Source organism: Mesoplodon bidens (genome assembly GCF_964165515.1).
Source record: "Mesoplodon bidens genome assembly, chromosome: 6".
Lineage (NCBI taxonomy): Eukaryota > Metazoa > Chordata > Mammalia > Artiodactyla > Ziphiidae > Mesoplodon > Mesoplodon bidens.
Genome location: NC_138162.1, coordinates 113,509,902 through 113,526,362, shown reverse-complemented (window position 1 = coordinate 113,526,362; position 16,461 = coordinate 113,509,902). Strand labels below are relative to the sequence as shown.

The following is a 16,461-nucleotide window of genomic DNA, read 5'->3' as shown; positions in this document are numbered from 1 at the left end:
TGTGGTGTGTGTCATGTGTTTGGTGTATGTGTGTATATGGTATATGTGTATGTGGTGTTTCTATCTGTGCTGTGTTTAGGGGGTGTGTTTGGTGTGTGGTATGTGTGTGGAATACATAGTGTATGTGTGTGGTCTGTGTGTATAAGAAGTATGTGTGGTCTGTGTGGTGTGCATGTGTGTGTGTGGTATGTGTATGTGGTGTCTGTGGTGTGTGTCTGGTGTGGTGTATGTCATGTGTTTGGTGTATGTGTGATATATGTATGTGTGGTGTTTGTGATGTGTGTGGTTTGTGTGTCTGTGATCTGTGTTGGGAATGTGTGGTGTGGGGTGTGTGGTCTGTGTGTGTGTGGTGTCTGTGATGTATGTGTTGTGTGTGTGGTGTGTCTGATATATGTGTATGTGCGCGGGTGTGGCGTATGTGGTGTATGTGTGTAGTGTATTTGGTGTGTGTGGTCTGTGTGTCTGTGGTTTGTGTGGTGTCTGTGGTGTGTGTGTCTGGTGTGTGGTGTATGTCATGTGTTTGGTGTATGTGTGATATATGTGTGGTGTTTGTGATGTGTGTGGTTTGTGTGTCTGTGATCTGTGTTGGGAATGTGTGGTGTGGGGTGTGTGGTCTGTGTGTGTGGTGTCTGTGATGTATGTGTTGTGTGTGTGGTATGTGTGGTGTATGTGTCTGATATATGTGTTATGTGCGGGTGTGGCATATGTGGTGTATGTGTGTAGTGTATCTGGTGTGTGTGGTCTGTGTGTGGGTTTTGTGGTGTCTGTGGTATATGTGTTGTGTGTGTGAGGTCTGTGTATGTGGTATATGTGTGTGGTGTGTAGTGTATGTGTGTGTGTGGTGTGTCTGTGGTGTTTGGGTGAGGCATGTGGTATATGTGTGGTGTATGTGTGTGTCTGAACGTGTTGTGTGGTATTTGTATTTGTGTGTGATCTATGTGTGGTGTGTGTGATCTGTGTGTGGTGTGTTTGTGGCGTGTGTGGTGGGTGTGTGTTTCTGTGGTTTGTGTATGTGTGGTGTATGTGTGTTTGTGGTCTCTGGTATGTTGTGTTTGTGTATGGTGTGTGTGGTTTGTGTTGTATGTGTAGTGTGTGTGGTGTGTTTTGTGTGCGCTTTGCATGGTGTGTGTGGTGTGTGATGTCTGTGCATGGTTTGTGCTGTGTGTAGTGTACGTGGTGTATGTGTGTGGTGTCAGTGGTGCTTGTACGCAGACAGTACACATAACGTCCTGACACTGTCCTCTGTGTATGGGATGAGGGCTCCATCTTACCAGCCGTGACAGGGGTGTCCTTTTCTTTTCCTCACGCCTTCCTTTACACACACAGGAAAACCAACAACAGGGGAGACTTGGCAGTAGCTTAGAGCCAGGCCCACTTCCGGTTAGTTTAAAGAACATTTATGGATGAAACGGCCAATCTGAAGTAAAAAGAAAAAAAAAAAGAGGTTGTGGGGAGGGAGACAGGTTAAACAGAGAAGAGGAAGCAGCAGGAGGAGGAGGAGGAGAAAAGCCTGTGAGCTTCAGTGCACTACACTTGTGGTCACACACAACAAATTCCTTTTTACTCGGTACATAAACTTGTCCTAAGCAATGTGCTCAAAGGGAAAATTCCCAAGCTGCAGTGCTAGGTTCGGAGTCATTTATCAAGTTAATCATGATCTATTTTCTTGCCCTGAATAGCGTCAGCTGGAATGTGTTACATTCCATCTCAGGAAGGGAATCCAAGGGAACAATTCCCAGCAAGCAACTGTTCAGTCTGCAGAGTGAAAACCTCCAGGTCCTTTCATTACTGTTGACAATATTTTTCCATCATCTTCCAATTGGGGAGATATAGTCAAATGGGAAAATAAGGATTGGAACATACATTATACAGTTTGGGAACCAACACGGTGTTGGTGTCAGGAGAGACCAAGATTCCAATCAGAAGGCAAGGCGAGGTTTGGTACAAGATACTCACTTACGGAGGGTGGAAAAAATAATAAGGTGGGCCTGGTACATACTTGGCACAAACTTATAAAAGTACAAATGCTTAACTCAGTTCCTTTCACAAGTACCTGAAATAAGTGGTTGGCCTAATGATATTTTAGCATTCAGCTATGTAATATTTGACAGAATAACAGAATATGCAAAACTATAAAAATGTAGTGAATTGTACACTGTGAATTGTAAAAATGAATATCAATTTGAGGGATACAACAGAATTAAAATGTAAATTTTTATAATTCTGAAGTGTTATTATGTTCATTTACTTCATTTGAGATAAAAAATGCCAATATTCTATTTGACTCACAGACCTGATGTAGCCACCTTAACTATGAATGTCCACAGGAAAAAAAATGAATTGGGCTATGAACTAGTTTCTCTAGTTTATGAATTATTGTCAGCCATGAGTTCTCTCCCTCTTCCAAATTTCGGCCTGATATTAATACTACAAGGGACATATGTATCTATATATGAAAAGGAGGAAGCTGGGAATTTTCTGGATCACGTGGGCTAACAAAACATTTCTCATGGAATACACAGTGAATTGAAGCAACATTTTTAAAGAAAATTTACTTAATTATAATTTATCAAGTTAATTTCTTCTATTCTTCCTTATTTGGATGTGAGTAAATAGTCTACCGACAAAAGATATTTTCCTATTGTACTAAAGAATCACATTATCCAGTTTTTGGCATTGGTCTAGAGTCTAGATATTTTTATATCAATATTATGCAAAGACATCACTAGAATTTAACCTAATTGACTACTTAAGGCACTAGATTAAAAGTCGGTGAATCCACCCAGGAGACAAGCGAGCACAGGTGCACAGCAGTTGACCCCTGGCATTTGCCAGCTGTTGCCTTCTGGGTTCGTGTGACTGTGGGGAGGGTGGAAAAGAGCGACTTTGTTGACACAATTTGCTCGTCACCCAAGGCCAGAGTTTTTGCCTTGGATTGTTTTGGGAGAACCCTGCCAACACTTAGGAAAGATGATAACTTGGACATTTGCCTATAATTCTTGTAACCCCTCGCAGCTGGAGCTAAGTATTAGCATTAAAACACTCATGTTAAAATGGTCCTCCAAGGTTCAGCATCTCTAGGCTGCCTTAATCTGCTCCCCGTCCCATTTCACCTCAATTCTAAAAGCTCCATGTGTTCTTCTTCTATCCCAGTGATGCTGAGTTGCATCAAGTTGGCCGAGCCAGCAAGCTTTGGGAGTTGGTGGAGGAGAACATTTTGAAATCATCTAAAAAGAACATGCTTTTTAATTACAAGAGGGTGGGGAGTGAGGAGACTTCTCCCCAGATAACTGGACCCAAATGGAAATAAGGCTTTGCAAAAATAGAATTATTGAAAAACATCAGCAACAGTGATGTCTAGATGGTAAGTCAAAGAGGGGCTCCCTACAAAATCCACCGATGTATCCATTCCCTGATGAAGACTTTACTCAGTGTTTCCTCTGAGAAACACTGCCAAGCACATGGGTGGGTGTTAGACAACACTCATGTGTAAGGGAGATGGCCCTGCTCGGAGAGCCATTCTCAGAGCTCCAAACGGACAAGGACAGCTGCCTGATGCCCTTAGTCTACCACTGACATTTCCTCACATAACCCAAAAGGAGTCTGTGACTCAAAAGGTCCTTAGAAGTATTTCATGGCTCCACCCTTTTCAACTGACAGGCATCAGAGAAAGATCTTGACAAGGATCCTGACAAGGATAGCCGAACACACTAATGACACAAAGCATGGCTTAAGTGAACTCATCCCTGTTTTGAAACCCACTGATACACACAAACCTTTTGCAGATAAAACAACAGAGGCAGAGAACAGAAGGTGGTTGCCAGGGGTCAGTGGGGGAGGAGGGAGCTGACCACCAAGGGCAGCAGAGGGAGCTTTCTGTGGGAGGGAGTGGTTGGTTCTGTGTCTTGATTGTGGTACATCTATGACTCTGTGCATTTCTCAAAGTTTACAGAAATGTACATACACAAAAAGTGAATTGTACTGTATGCCCATTCACAGTAAACTTAAAGAAAAGGGGACCCTCATGCACTGTTGGTGGGAATGTAAACTGCTGCAGCCACTATGGAAAATAGTATGGAGATTCCTTAAAAAACTCAAAATAGAGCTACCATACGATCCAGCAATCCCACTCCTGGGCATATATCAGGAGAAAATGTATATTTGAAAAGATACATGCACCCCAGTGTTCACAGCAGCACTATTTACACAAGCCAAGACATGCAAGCAACCTAATGTCCATCAACAGAGAAAGGGATAAAGAAGATATGGTATATATACACAATGGAATATTACTCAGCCATAAAAAGGAATGAAATAATGCCATTTGCAGCAACATGGATGAACCCAGAGATGATCATACTAAGTGAAGTAAGCCAGACAAATACCATATGATATCACTTATATGTATAATCTAAAATATGACACAATTGAACTTATTTACAAAACAGAAATAGACTCAGACATAGAAAACAAACTTATAATTATCAAAGGGGAAAGGGGGTGGGGAGGGATAAATTAGGGGTTTGGGATTAGCAGATACACACTACTATATATAAAATAGATAAACAACAAGGTCCCACTGTATAGCACAGGGAACTATATTTAATATCTTGTAGTAAACCATAATGGAAAAGGATGTGAAAAAGAATATAAACACGCACACACATATCTGAATCACTATGCTGTACAACAGAAAGTAATACAACATTGTAAGTCAACTACACTTGAATAAAAAGTTATTTTAAAAGTGAACTCAAAAATTATATACATAACACTATCTTTAGTCAAGTGTGGAAACAGAAACCATAAAATAACCCATTGGAAATATACAGCACTTTCCAGGTTAAAACTCCTCAATGTAATTTAAACTGTATACTCCCATTTGTCTTGACTTTAAAAGATTAGGAGACATGCTGATATGAAGATAAATGTTTAATAGATGTATTGGACAAGAATAAAACCGTCTCCTAACAAACAGCCAGGGCAAGAACTTTTTGCCCCCAGAGACAGAGTGTGCAGTGACAGCAAGTCCAAGACACCATTCCAACCATGTCCGTCAAATTGGGCACTCAGCCCGATCCGCCTTTGTATTTTCAGCACTGGTTTGCTAAGAGTAGGTGCTCGAAAAATCGTGTTTTACCTAAAATGAAGGGAGGAGAAGGCTTCTGGCTGGTACATACAGAGCAGAAGCTCGAAGTATCCCCCGTGTGGGATCCATGTAACTTCAAGTTAATTCTGCCACCGTGTGTAAACCAAGACTGCCCAAGGTATTTTCATTTCATTTAGTTTGGAAGTCACTCAAGGTGGAGTTCACAATTAAGAAATTGGATGCTATCTTGGATATTGGTGATGGGCCATGAAAAATAAATTAGGTCCTTTAAATAGTAAGTACTGTATAAAACAACCCAGGAGTCAGCCAGAGAAAAAAATGGCAAGGCCAATTTTTAAATAAACTTTTCTGTAATCAATCAAATCTTTCTAGAATTCAGATAATATAACAGACTCAGAATTTGGTCATAAAAAGAAAGCTGCCAAAATAACAACATAAAATAAATGTACAACACTTCATTTTTAAGAATTTGTTTTTGCAAAAGAAAACAGAGACGCTGCCAATTTATCCCTCAGCAACCTTCCAACTGGGTAAAGCACTAATACATGCTATTTAAAAATTATAAGGAATCCATTAAATTGCCAAGATCTCAGATTTCATGTATTGAGGATTTTGCTTTGATGGGAAGCAAATGCTATACATTCCCTATTGGAATTAGGTATTTCTGGATGTGAGCAGCAGTTTTCTTCGAACTGGAAGGAGAATGCTGTATAAATGAGAGTGACTAATAAAGACTTGCCTGTGGAGTCCTCTCAGACACCAACAAAGCAGCCTGCAGGAAGGAGGAAGAAGCTGGCCTGGGCTCCTGGATCCCCCCTTCCAGGTTTAGACAGCGAACAGTTGACCTCCAGCTCCTTCGGAGTTCCTGCCGCCTTACTGTCTACACGAGGCCACTGACTCTGTTAGAGGCCTATGTTGTTGCTCATCCTGCTTTGTAGCTACCCAGGCTCTGTGCCTGTGTGCCCGACTCTCTAGTACACCAATGACAGCCTTTCCAGGGGTCTTACCTTCGATGGGAGGCCGAACATCTGGCCCACCCCAGGCAGAGAACCCAGACAGAGTTAGGAACAAGGGTTACGGTTCTGGCCCTTTCCTATCTCTTCTTTTTTCCCCTTCCCTCTCTCTCTCTCACCCGTTTATCATTGATACACACCATAATGTGTTTACCAGGTGGTATAAGCTGTTACAGCAGAAGGTAACAAGGCTTTTAATTGGTGCAGAAGCCTGCATTGGGCATCTCTTATAAGCATTCCACCAAGCCAGGCATAGGGAGATGAGAGAGGAGTGGGACCCACCCCCTCTCTCCCTATTGGCATTCACAGTCTAAATGACTGAGATCAACTCACAGGCGTATTGATTTGTCAGGGAGACCCTGGTTGCTGAGCAAGTGGTCATAAAGACTGTACGAAAAAAGAAACAAAACCAACAAAAAACCAAATTGCCTTTCCTCCAAAGCAAATTAAATAACAGAGATCCAAATTGGATCACTTAACATTTTCTGTTTTAAATGTACTTAAGAACATTTGCTTACTAAGACAAGCTTTTGTTTTATACAACCTTAGAGAAGCCCTATGACTTTTGTCTTTATTTCCTTTTAATACAGTTCATTGAAATTATCTGGATTTGGTACCTTGATTTGTTGCTTTTTAGCATTATGTGAACTTTTAGAAACAATCATCCTAATAGCCATGTAATATAAGTTTTATTTAATAGTTTTTAAAAGTGAGATATGTTCATAGTTTAGTACCAAAAAGTGACTAAAATGAACAAATCTCATGAAATTATCAGTGGACTCTAGGAAACAAAGCATTAAAAGAAACCTCTGTGAGCATCAGACTTTAAACATATTTTCCCCCAAATATCAAAGGGTAAGATTAAAATGTCAAAAGTGTGATGATTTTTAACCTTTGAAGGTTAGGTATTTATAAAGAAATAAAAGCTGAAAATATTATATATATTTTGAAAATTAAAAGAAAAACAGCAGCTCAGTTCATGTGATGAAATAATATTGACTATGCACCAAGATTTTAAAGTCCACTAGTTCTGGATACTGAGATTAGAAATGCAGTATAGACCGAGTTAGGATAAAATCATCTGATTGACTTATGGGAATAAATTCCAGGTTTATTTGAAGGCAAAGAATTAAAATCACCCTCTACAATGTCCAACACATACTCAGTTCTTTTTTTTTTTAAATTTATTTATTTATTTATGGCTGTGTTGGGTCTTCGTTTCTGTGCGAGGGCTTTCTCTAGTTGTGGCAAGCGGGGGCCACTCTTCATCGCGGTGCGCCTCTCACTACCGCGGCCTCTCCTGCTGCGGAGCACAGGCTCCAGACGCGCAGGCTCAGCAATTGTGGCTCACGGGCCCAGTTGCTCCGCGGCATGTGGGATCCTCCCAGACCAGGGCTTGAACCCGTGTCCCCTGCATTGGCAGGCAGACTCTCAACCACTGCGCCACCAGGGAAGCCCCCATACTCAGTTCTTAATAAATACTGGGTGCACGGGGGGAAAACAATGCATTTTTGGCTTGGAGGTTTAAAAAAGGCTTTGACTCTTCTTGGTTTCTTGACTGTGGTTAAGCACGCTGACCTAGATTCTGTATGAGAATCTCCCTATCCACGGGGCAGCTCAGCAGGAAAACCGAGACAGTCTCCTCTTAAGCGTCTACCAATCCTCACCCCCCACGCACACTGTTTTATACTCAAATGAGTATTTAATTCAATTAAAAAATTTTAATGGCCATTTCAGAGTTTAAAAAATCAGGCAAAACAGTTTTTGGAATGGACTGCCTGGTCAACATAGTGCAATGGTCACCCTGGTAGCCTGTGCAGCCCTGACACATGAGAGGTACTAACTTCTGGAGGAGTCAGGGAGGGGAATGACCTAAAAGTGAGAATCATACTGACTCCTTTCTACCTCTGCTTCTTCCTTTGCTTACCTGTTTCTCCCTTAATTTCAGCAAGAGGTTTCATTTGTTATATGGTAAATTTACCATGAAAGAGTCTTTTAAGGAGGAAAATAAAATTCAGTGTCTAACACTTGGCTAGCTAATAAGAGACATGTTCACAGTTATTTTATCATGTATGATTTCCTCTACAAGTTACAGCTCCAGTATGTCAGCTTTAGAAGTGTTATTTTTATGTGAAGCTTTGTGATACTTCATGGCTGAACCTGACAAAATTAGATTTCCTTTTGCCAGGTGTACTAGTCAGGGTTCTCTAGAGAAACAGAACCAGTAGGGTGTGTGTGTGTGTGTGTGTGTGCGCGCATGCACGTGTATATACGAGTTTATTGTAAAGAACTGGTTCAGGTGATTATGGAGGCTGAGACTACAAGATCTGTAGTCAGCAAGCTGGAGATGCAGGGGAACTGATGTAGCTCCAGACTGAATCTGAAGGCCTGAGAACCAGAAGAACTGATGGTAGGATTTTAGTCTGAAAACCAGCAGGTCTGACACCCAAGAAGAGCTGACGTTTCAGTTTTAGTCCAAAGGCAAGAAAAAACTGATGTCCCAGCTCAGGGGCAGTCAGGCAGGAAGAGTTCCCTCTCAGACAGGAAAGTCAGCCTTTTTTGTTCCATTCAGACCTTCAGTTGGTTGGATGAGGCCCATCCACATTAGGGAGGGCCACCCCCTTTACTCAGTCTACTGATTCAAACATGAATCTCATTCACAACCCCCCTCACAGACACACACACCCAGAATTATGTTTGACCAAATGTCTGAGCACCCCTTGGGCCAGTAAAGTTAACACATAAAAATTAACCATCACACCAGGTGAGACTCAATTGTACGATTAAACAAGTGCTGATAAATTTACATGCCAAAAATTATGCTTATATCATAAGTTCAAGCTTTTGGTTACAGAACATTGAAGACTTAATGAACCATTTTAAGGGGAAATTAGTTAGCCTTTGCAATGTTACCAGGAAAACAATTGTTTAACCAAAAACAATTCTAAAAATATTAGCCACTATTAGTTCATTAATTCATCTATCAATCATGCATGTGTTCAGCAGACCTCAGTTGAGTTTGTATTTTGTGCCAGGCACTGTGCCAGACACAGGGTGTTCAGATGCCAAAGGAGAGAAACCCATTCCTGTCAGCCAGGAACTTACTGTCTAGTAGGTGAGACAGCCAAATAAATTAGGAAGTAAAGTGGGTTACTGAATATGTTTTTTTGAGATATAACTGACATATAACATTATATTAGTTTCAGATTGGAGGTGGAGACAAGATAGTGGAGTGGAAGGACTTGAGCTCACCTCCTTTCATGAAAACACCAAAACCACAACTAACTGCTCACAACCAGTGATAACAAAGACTGCAACCCACCCCAAAAGATATTCTACACCTAAAGACAAAGAAGAAGCCACAAGATGGTAGGAGGGGCACTTTCATGATATAATCAAATCCCATACCCACCGGGTGGGCAACTCACAAACTGGAAAATAATTATATTGCAGAGGTTCTCCCACAGGAGTGAGAGTTCTGAGCCCCAAGCCAGGCTCCCCAGCCTGGGAGGAGCCCCTAGAGCATTTGGCTTTGAAGGCCAACAGGGCTTGAGTGCAGGAGCTCCACAGGACTGGGGGAAACAGAGACTCCACTCTTGGAGGGCACACGCAAGGTTTCATGTGCACGGGGATCCAGGGCAAAGCAGTGACTCCACAGGAGCCTGGGCCAGAACTACCTGTGGGTCCTGGAGGCAGGGATTGGCTGTGGCTCACTGCGGGGGGAAGGACACTGGTGGTGGAGGCCCCAGAGAATATTCATAGGCGTGAGCTCTCCTGGAGGTCACCATTTTTGCACCGAGACCTGGCCCCACCCAACAGCCTGCAGGCTCCAGTGCTGGGATGCCTCAGGCCAGACAACCAACAGGGGTGGGGGGACACAGCCCCACCCATCAACAGACATGATGCCTAAAGTCATGTCCTGAGCCCACAGCCACCCCTAAACACACCCTTGACACGGCCCTGCCCACCAGAGGGACAAGACCTAGCTCTACTCACTAGTGGGCAGGCATCAGTCCCTCACACCAGGAAGCCTACAAAAGCCCCTGGACCAACCTCACCCACCAGGGCACATACACCAGAAGCAAGAGGAACTACAATCCTGAAACCTGCAGACCGACCACAAACACAGAAAGTTAGACAAAATGAGATGGCAGAGAAATATGTTCCACATGAAGGAACAAGATAAAATGCCAGAAGAACAGTGAAGTGAAGTGGAGACAGGCAATCTGTCTGAAAAAGAATTCAGAATAATGATGGTAAAGGTGATCCAAGATCTCGAAAAAAGAATGGAGGCACAGACCAAGAAGATACAAGAAATGTTTAACAAAGAGCAAGAAGATTTAAAGAACAGAGATGAACAATACGATAACTGAAATGAAAAATATACCAGAAGGAATCAATAGCAGCATTAATGAGGCAGCGGAATGAATAACTGAGCTGTAAGGCAGATTGGTGGGAATCCCTACCGTGGAACAGAATAAAGAAAAAAGGATGAAAAGAAATGGGGACAGTCTAAGAGACCTCTGGGACAACATTAAATGCACCAACATTTGCATTACAGGGGTCCCAGAAGGAGGAAAGAGAGAGAAAGGGCATGAGAAAATATTTGAAGAGATTATAGCCAAAAACTTCCCTAATATGAGAAAGGAAACACTCAAGTCCAGGAAGCACAGCGAGTCCCATACAGGATAAACCCAAGGAGGAACATGCCGACACACGTATTAACCAAAAATAACAAAACAAACGACAAAGAGAAAATATTAAAATCAACAAGGGAAAAGCAACAAATAACATACAAGGGAATCCCCATAAGGTTATCAGCTGACTTTTCAGCAGAAACTCTGCAGGCCAGAAGGGAGTGGCAGGATGTATTTAAAGTGATGAAAGAGAAAAACCTACAACCAAGAATATTCAGCAAGGCTCTCGTTCAGATTCAATGGAGAAATCAAAAGCTTTACAGAAAAGCAAAAGCTAAGAGAATTCAGCACCACCAAACCAGCTTTACAACAAATGCTAAAGGAACTCCTCTAGGTGGAAAAGAAAAGGCTACAAGTAGAAACAAGAAAATTACGAATGGGAAAGCTCACCAGTAAAGGCAAACACACCGTAAAGGTAGGAAATCATCCACAAACAAATATGATCTCAAAAGCAGCAATCGTGAGGGCAGTACAAACGCAGGATATTGGAAATGCATTTGAAATTAAGAGACCAGTAACTTAAAACAATCTTGTATATATAAAGACGGCTATATCAAACCTCATGGTAACTGCAAACCAAAAATCTACAATAGATACCCACACAAAAAAGAAAAAGCGATCCAAACACTAAATAGTCATCAAATCACAAGTGAAGAGAAGAAAAGAGGAAGGGAAGAAAAGAGACCTACAAAACAAATCTAAAACAATTAACAGAATGGCGATAAGAACATACATATCGGTAATTATCTTAAATGTAAACAGATTAAATGCTCCAACTAAAAAACACAGACTGGCTGAATGGATACAAAAACAAGACCCATATATATATGCTGTCTACAAGAGACCCACTTCAGATCTAGGGACACATACACAGTGAAAGTGAAAGGATGGAACAGCTATTCCATGCAAATGGAGATCAAAAGAAATCTGGGATAGCAATATCCATATAAGACAATATATACTTTTAAATAAAGACTGTTACAAGACACAAAGAAGGACACTTCATAATGATCAAAGGATCAATCCAAGAAGATATAACAATTGTCAATATATATGCATCCAACATAGGAGCACCTCAATATATAAGGCAAATATTAACAGCCATAAAAGGAGAAATTGACAGTAACACAATAATACTGGGGGACGTTAACAGCCCACTTACATCAATGGACAGATCATCCAGACAGAAAATCAATAAGGAAACACAGGCCTTAAATGACACATTAGACCAGATGGACTTAATTATGGAGCATTCCATTCGAAAGCAGCAGAATACACATTCTTCTCAAGTGCACATGGAACATTCTCCAGAATAGATCACATGCTGGGCCACAAAGCAAGCCTCAGTAAATTTAAGAAAACTGAAATCATATCAAGCATCTTTTCCAACCACAACACTATGAGATTCGAAATCAACTACAAGAATAAAACTGTAAAAAACCACAAACCCGTGGAGGCTAAACAATATGTTACTAAACAACAAATGGATCAGTGAAGAAATCAAAGAGGAAATCAAACAATATCTAGAGACAAATGAAAATGCAAAAAAAGATGATCTAAAACCTATGGTGTGCAGCAAAAGCTTTTCTAAGAGGGAAGTTTATAGCAATCTAACCTTAAAGGCACTAGAGAAAAAAGAACAAACAAAGCCCAAAGTTAGTAGAAGGAAAGAAATAAAGATCAGAGCAGAAATAAATGAAATCGAGACAAAATAGAAAAGATCAATGAAACTAAAAGCTGGTTCTTTGAAAAGATAAACAAAATTGATAAACCTTTAGCCAGACCCATCAAGAAAAAGAGGGAGAGGGCTCAAATCAATAAAATTAGAAATGAAAAAGAAGTTACAACAGACACTACAGCAATACAAAGGATCATAAGAGACTACTACAAGCACCTATACTCCAATAAAATGGACAACCTAGAAGGACAAATTCTTAGAAAGGTACAACCTTCTAAGACTGAAGCAGGAAGAAGTGGAATATATGAGCAGACCAATCACAAGTACTGAAATTGAAACTGTGATTAGAAACTCCCAACAAATGAAAGTCCAGGACCAGAGGGCTTCACAGGTGAATTCTATCAAACACTTAGAGAAGAGTTAACACCTACCCTTCCAAAACTCTTCCAAAAAGTTGAAGAGGAAGGAACACTCCCAAGCTCATTCTACGAGGACACCATTACCCTGATACCAAAACCAGACAAAGAAACCACAAAAAAAGAAAATTACAGGCCAATATCACTGATGAACATAGACGCAAAAATCCTCAACAAAATACTAGCAAACCGAATCCAAAAATGCATTAAAAGGATCATACACCACGATCAAGTGGGATTTATCTCAGGGATGCAAGGATTCTTCAATATCTGCAAATCAATCAGTGTGATACACCACACTAACAAAATGAAGAATAAAAAACTTATGATCATCTCAGTAGATGCAGCAAAAGCTTTTGACAAAATTCAACACCATTTATGATAAAAACTCTCCAGAAAGTGGGCAGAGAGGAAACATGCCTCAACATAATAAAGGCCATATATGACAAACCCACAGCTAACATCATACTCAACAATGAAAAGCTGAAAGGATCTCCTCTAGGATCAGGAACAAGACAAGGATGTCCACTCTCACCACTGTGTTTATTCAACACAGTTTTGGAAGTCCTAGCCACGGCGATCAGAGAAGAAAAAGAAATAAAAGAATCTAAACTGGAAAGTAAGAAGTAAAACTGTCACTGTTTGCAGATGACATGATACTATACATAGAGACTCTTAATGACGCCACCATGAAACTGGTAGAGCTCAGCAATGAATTCAGTTAAGTCGCAGGATAGAAAATTAATACACAGAAATCTCTTGCATTTCTATACACGAACAATAGGAGATGAGAAAGAGAAATTAAGGAAACAATGCCATTTACCATCGCATCAAACAGCAAAAAATACCTAGGGACAAACATACCTGAGGAGGCAACAGACCTGTACACGGAAAACTGTAAGACACTGAGGAAAGAAATTGAAGATGACATAAACAGATGGAAAGATATACCACATGCTGTGATTGAAAGAACACTGTCAAAATGAATACACTACCCAAGGCAATCTAGAGATTCAACGCAATCCCTATCAAACTACCAATGACAACTTTCACAGAACTAGAATAAAAACTTTTAATATGGGTATGGAAACAGAAAAGACCCCGAATAGCCAAAGCAATCCTGACAGAGAAAAATGGAGCTGAAGGAATCCGACTCCCAGACTTCAGACTATACTACAAAGCTACAGTAATCAAAACAGTATAGTACTGGCACCAAAACAGAAATGTACGTCAATGGGACAAGACAGTAAGCCCAGAAATAAACCCACGCACCTGTGGTCAATTAATCTATGACAAAGGAGACAAGAAGGTACAATGGAGGTAAGACAGTCTCTCTTTAGTAAGTGCTGCTGAGAAAACTGGACAGCCACATGTAAAAGAATGAAATTAGAACACTCTCTTACCAGCATAAACACACAAAAAAACCTCAAAATGGATTAAAGACCTAAAGGTAAGACCAGATACTATAAAACTCTTAAAGGAAAACATAGGCAGAACACCCTAGTACATAAGTTGCAGCAGTATCTTTTTTGGTCCACCTCCTACAGTAATGAAAAGGAAAACAAAAATAAATGGGACCTAATTAAACTTAAAAGCTTTTGCACAGCAAAAGAAACCATAAGCAAAATGAAAAGTCAACCCAAAGAATGGGAGAAAATATTTGCCGATGAAGTGACCGAAAAGGGATTAATCTCCAAAATATACAAAGAGCTCATACAGCTCAATGTCAAAAAAACAAACCCAATCAAAAAATGGACAGAAGATCTAAATAGACATTTCTCCAAAGAAGACAAACAGATGGGCCAAAAGCACATGAAAAGATGCTTAACATCACTAATACAATGAGGTATCACCTCATACGAGTTAGAATAGCCATCATTAAAAATTCTACAGAGTGGAGTCAAGGTGGCGGACAAGGAGGATGCAGAATTCGCGTCTCCTCACAACTAGGGCACCTACCAGGCACCAGTGGGGGACCACAGATACCTAAGGGGACAGGAGGAACCCCCAGCGACCGGGTAGGACGTGGGGTGTGGGGGGAGTGTAAGGGGAGGAGAAGTGGAGGTGGGACGGGACTGGGGCCCCTGAGGGGAGGCTGGGGAGGGGAAGGTATCCATGCTGAAGTGGGAAACTGGGGGACCATTGGGAGGACAGAGGATCAGAAGGGAGCGTGGCCACGTTTCCCCTGTCCACTTAAGCAACGGGGAGCTTGCTGGGCCCCCAGGCCTAATCCTCTGCCCTCGGAGCCTCCCTCCTGCTGCGCAGAGCCCAAGCCCTGCCCATACACCCCCACCCAGGGCCCCACCTCTACACTCGGAGACCCCCTCTGAGACCCCCTCCAACGTGCTGGGCCTAAACCCCACCCACACACCCTCACCCAGGGCCCTACCTCCAAACTCTGGAACTCCACACTCCAGAGGCTCTCCTTCTGCGCACAGGTCCTAAGCAGAGGCCCTGCCCCACGCATGAAAGTCGCCCCCCCACCAACCTAGGTCCTGTCCCACCTTAAACCCCGCCCCTGCCTAAGTTCCAACCCCGCCTAAACTCCACCCCAACAGGCAAGGTTTTTTTTTTTTTTCTTCTTTTTTCCTCTTTTACATTGGGGCTCTGTTTTACCCTGTTGATACATTGCTGTTCATTCATTTATATTTTTATTTTTCCTAATCTTTTATTTTTCTAATTTAATTTTATTCTTTATACTTTGTTATTGTTCTCTCCTTCTGGCTTGTCCCCCCCACACACCCACCCACACCTTTTTTTTTTCTATTGTGGTTTTATTTTACCCTGTTGCAGTGGTTTCAATTATATTTTTATTTTTCCTAATATATTTTTTACCTTTCTAACTTTATTTTGTTTTTATTCCTTAATATTGTACTGCTCCTTTTTTTCTTTTCTTATTTTTTTGGCCATGCCACGCAGCTTGCAGGATCTTGGTTCCCAGGCTGGAGGTCGGGCCTGAGCTCCTGTGGTGGGAGCTCTGAGTCCAAACAGCTGGGCTAACAGAGAACCTCAGACCACAGGGGATATTAATCAGAGTGAGATCTCCCAGAGGTCCTAATCTCAGCACCAAGACCTGGTTCTATCCAACTGCCTGCAAACTCCAGTGCTGGACGCCTCAGGCCAAACAACCAGTAAGACAGGAATACAGTCCCATCCATCAAAAAAAAAAAAAAAAAGAAACGACAAAAAAATATGTTACAGACAAAGAAGCAAGGTAAAAACCTACAAAGCCAAAGAAATGTAGACAAAATAGGCAACCTACCTAAAAAAGAATTCAAAGTAATGATAGTAAAGATGATACAAAATCTCAGAAACAGGATGGAGGAAATACAAGAAATATTTAACAAGGATCTAGAAGAACTGAAGGGCAAACAAACAGTGATGAACAATACAATAACTGAAATTAAAAATACTCTAGAAGGAATCAATAGCAGAACAACTGAGGCAGAAGAACGGATGAGTGACCTGGAAGAAAAAATGGTGGAAAAAACTGCCAGGGAGCAGAATAAAGAAAAAATAATGAAAATAATTGAGGAGAGTCTCAGAG

General features: G+C 41.3%; 1 protein-coding gene across 3 annotated transcripts in view; it reads right to left on the bottom strand.

The window, feature by feature from the left end:
• LOC308618885 (uncharacterized protein) overlaps positions 1-16,461 on the bottom strand; it is a 68,486-nt gene that overhangs the window by 7,644 nt on the left and 44,381 nt on the right. For all 3 annotated transcript variants that reach the window (XM_081237206.1, XM_081237205.1, XM_081237204.1), the window contains one exon: positions 1,272-1,417. In XM_081237206.1, the coding sequence (XP_081093332.1) occupies positions 1,398-1,417 (20 nt within the window). In that variant the 3' untranslated portion in view covers positions 1,272-1,397. The remainder of the gene's footprint in view (positions 1-1,271; positions 1,418-16,461) is intronic.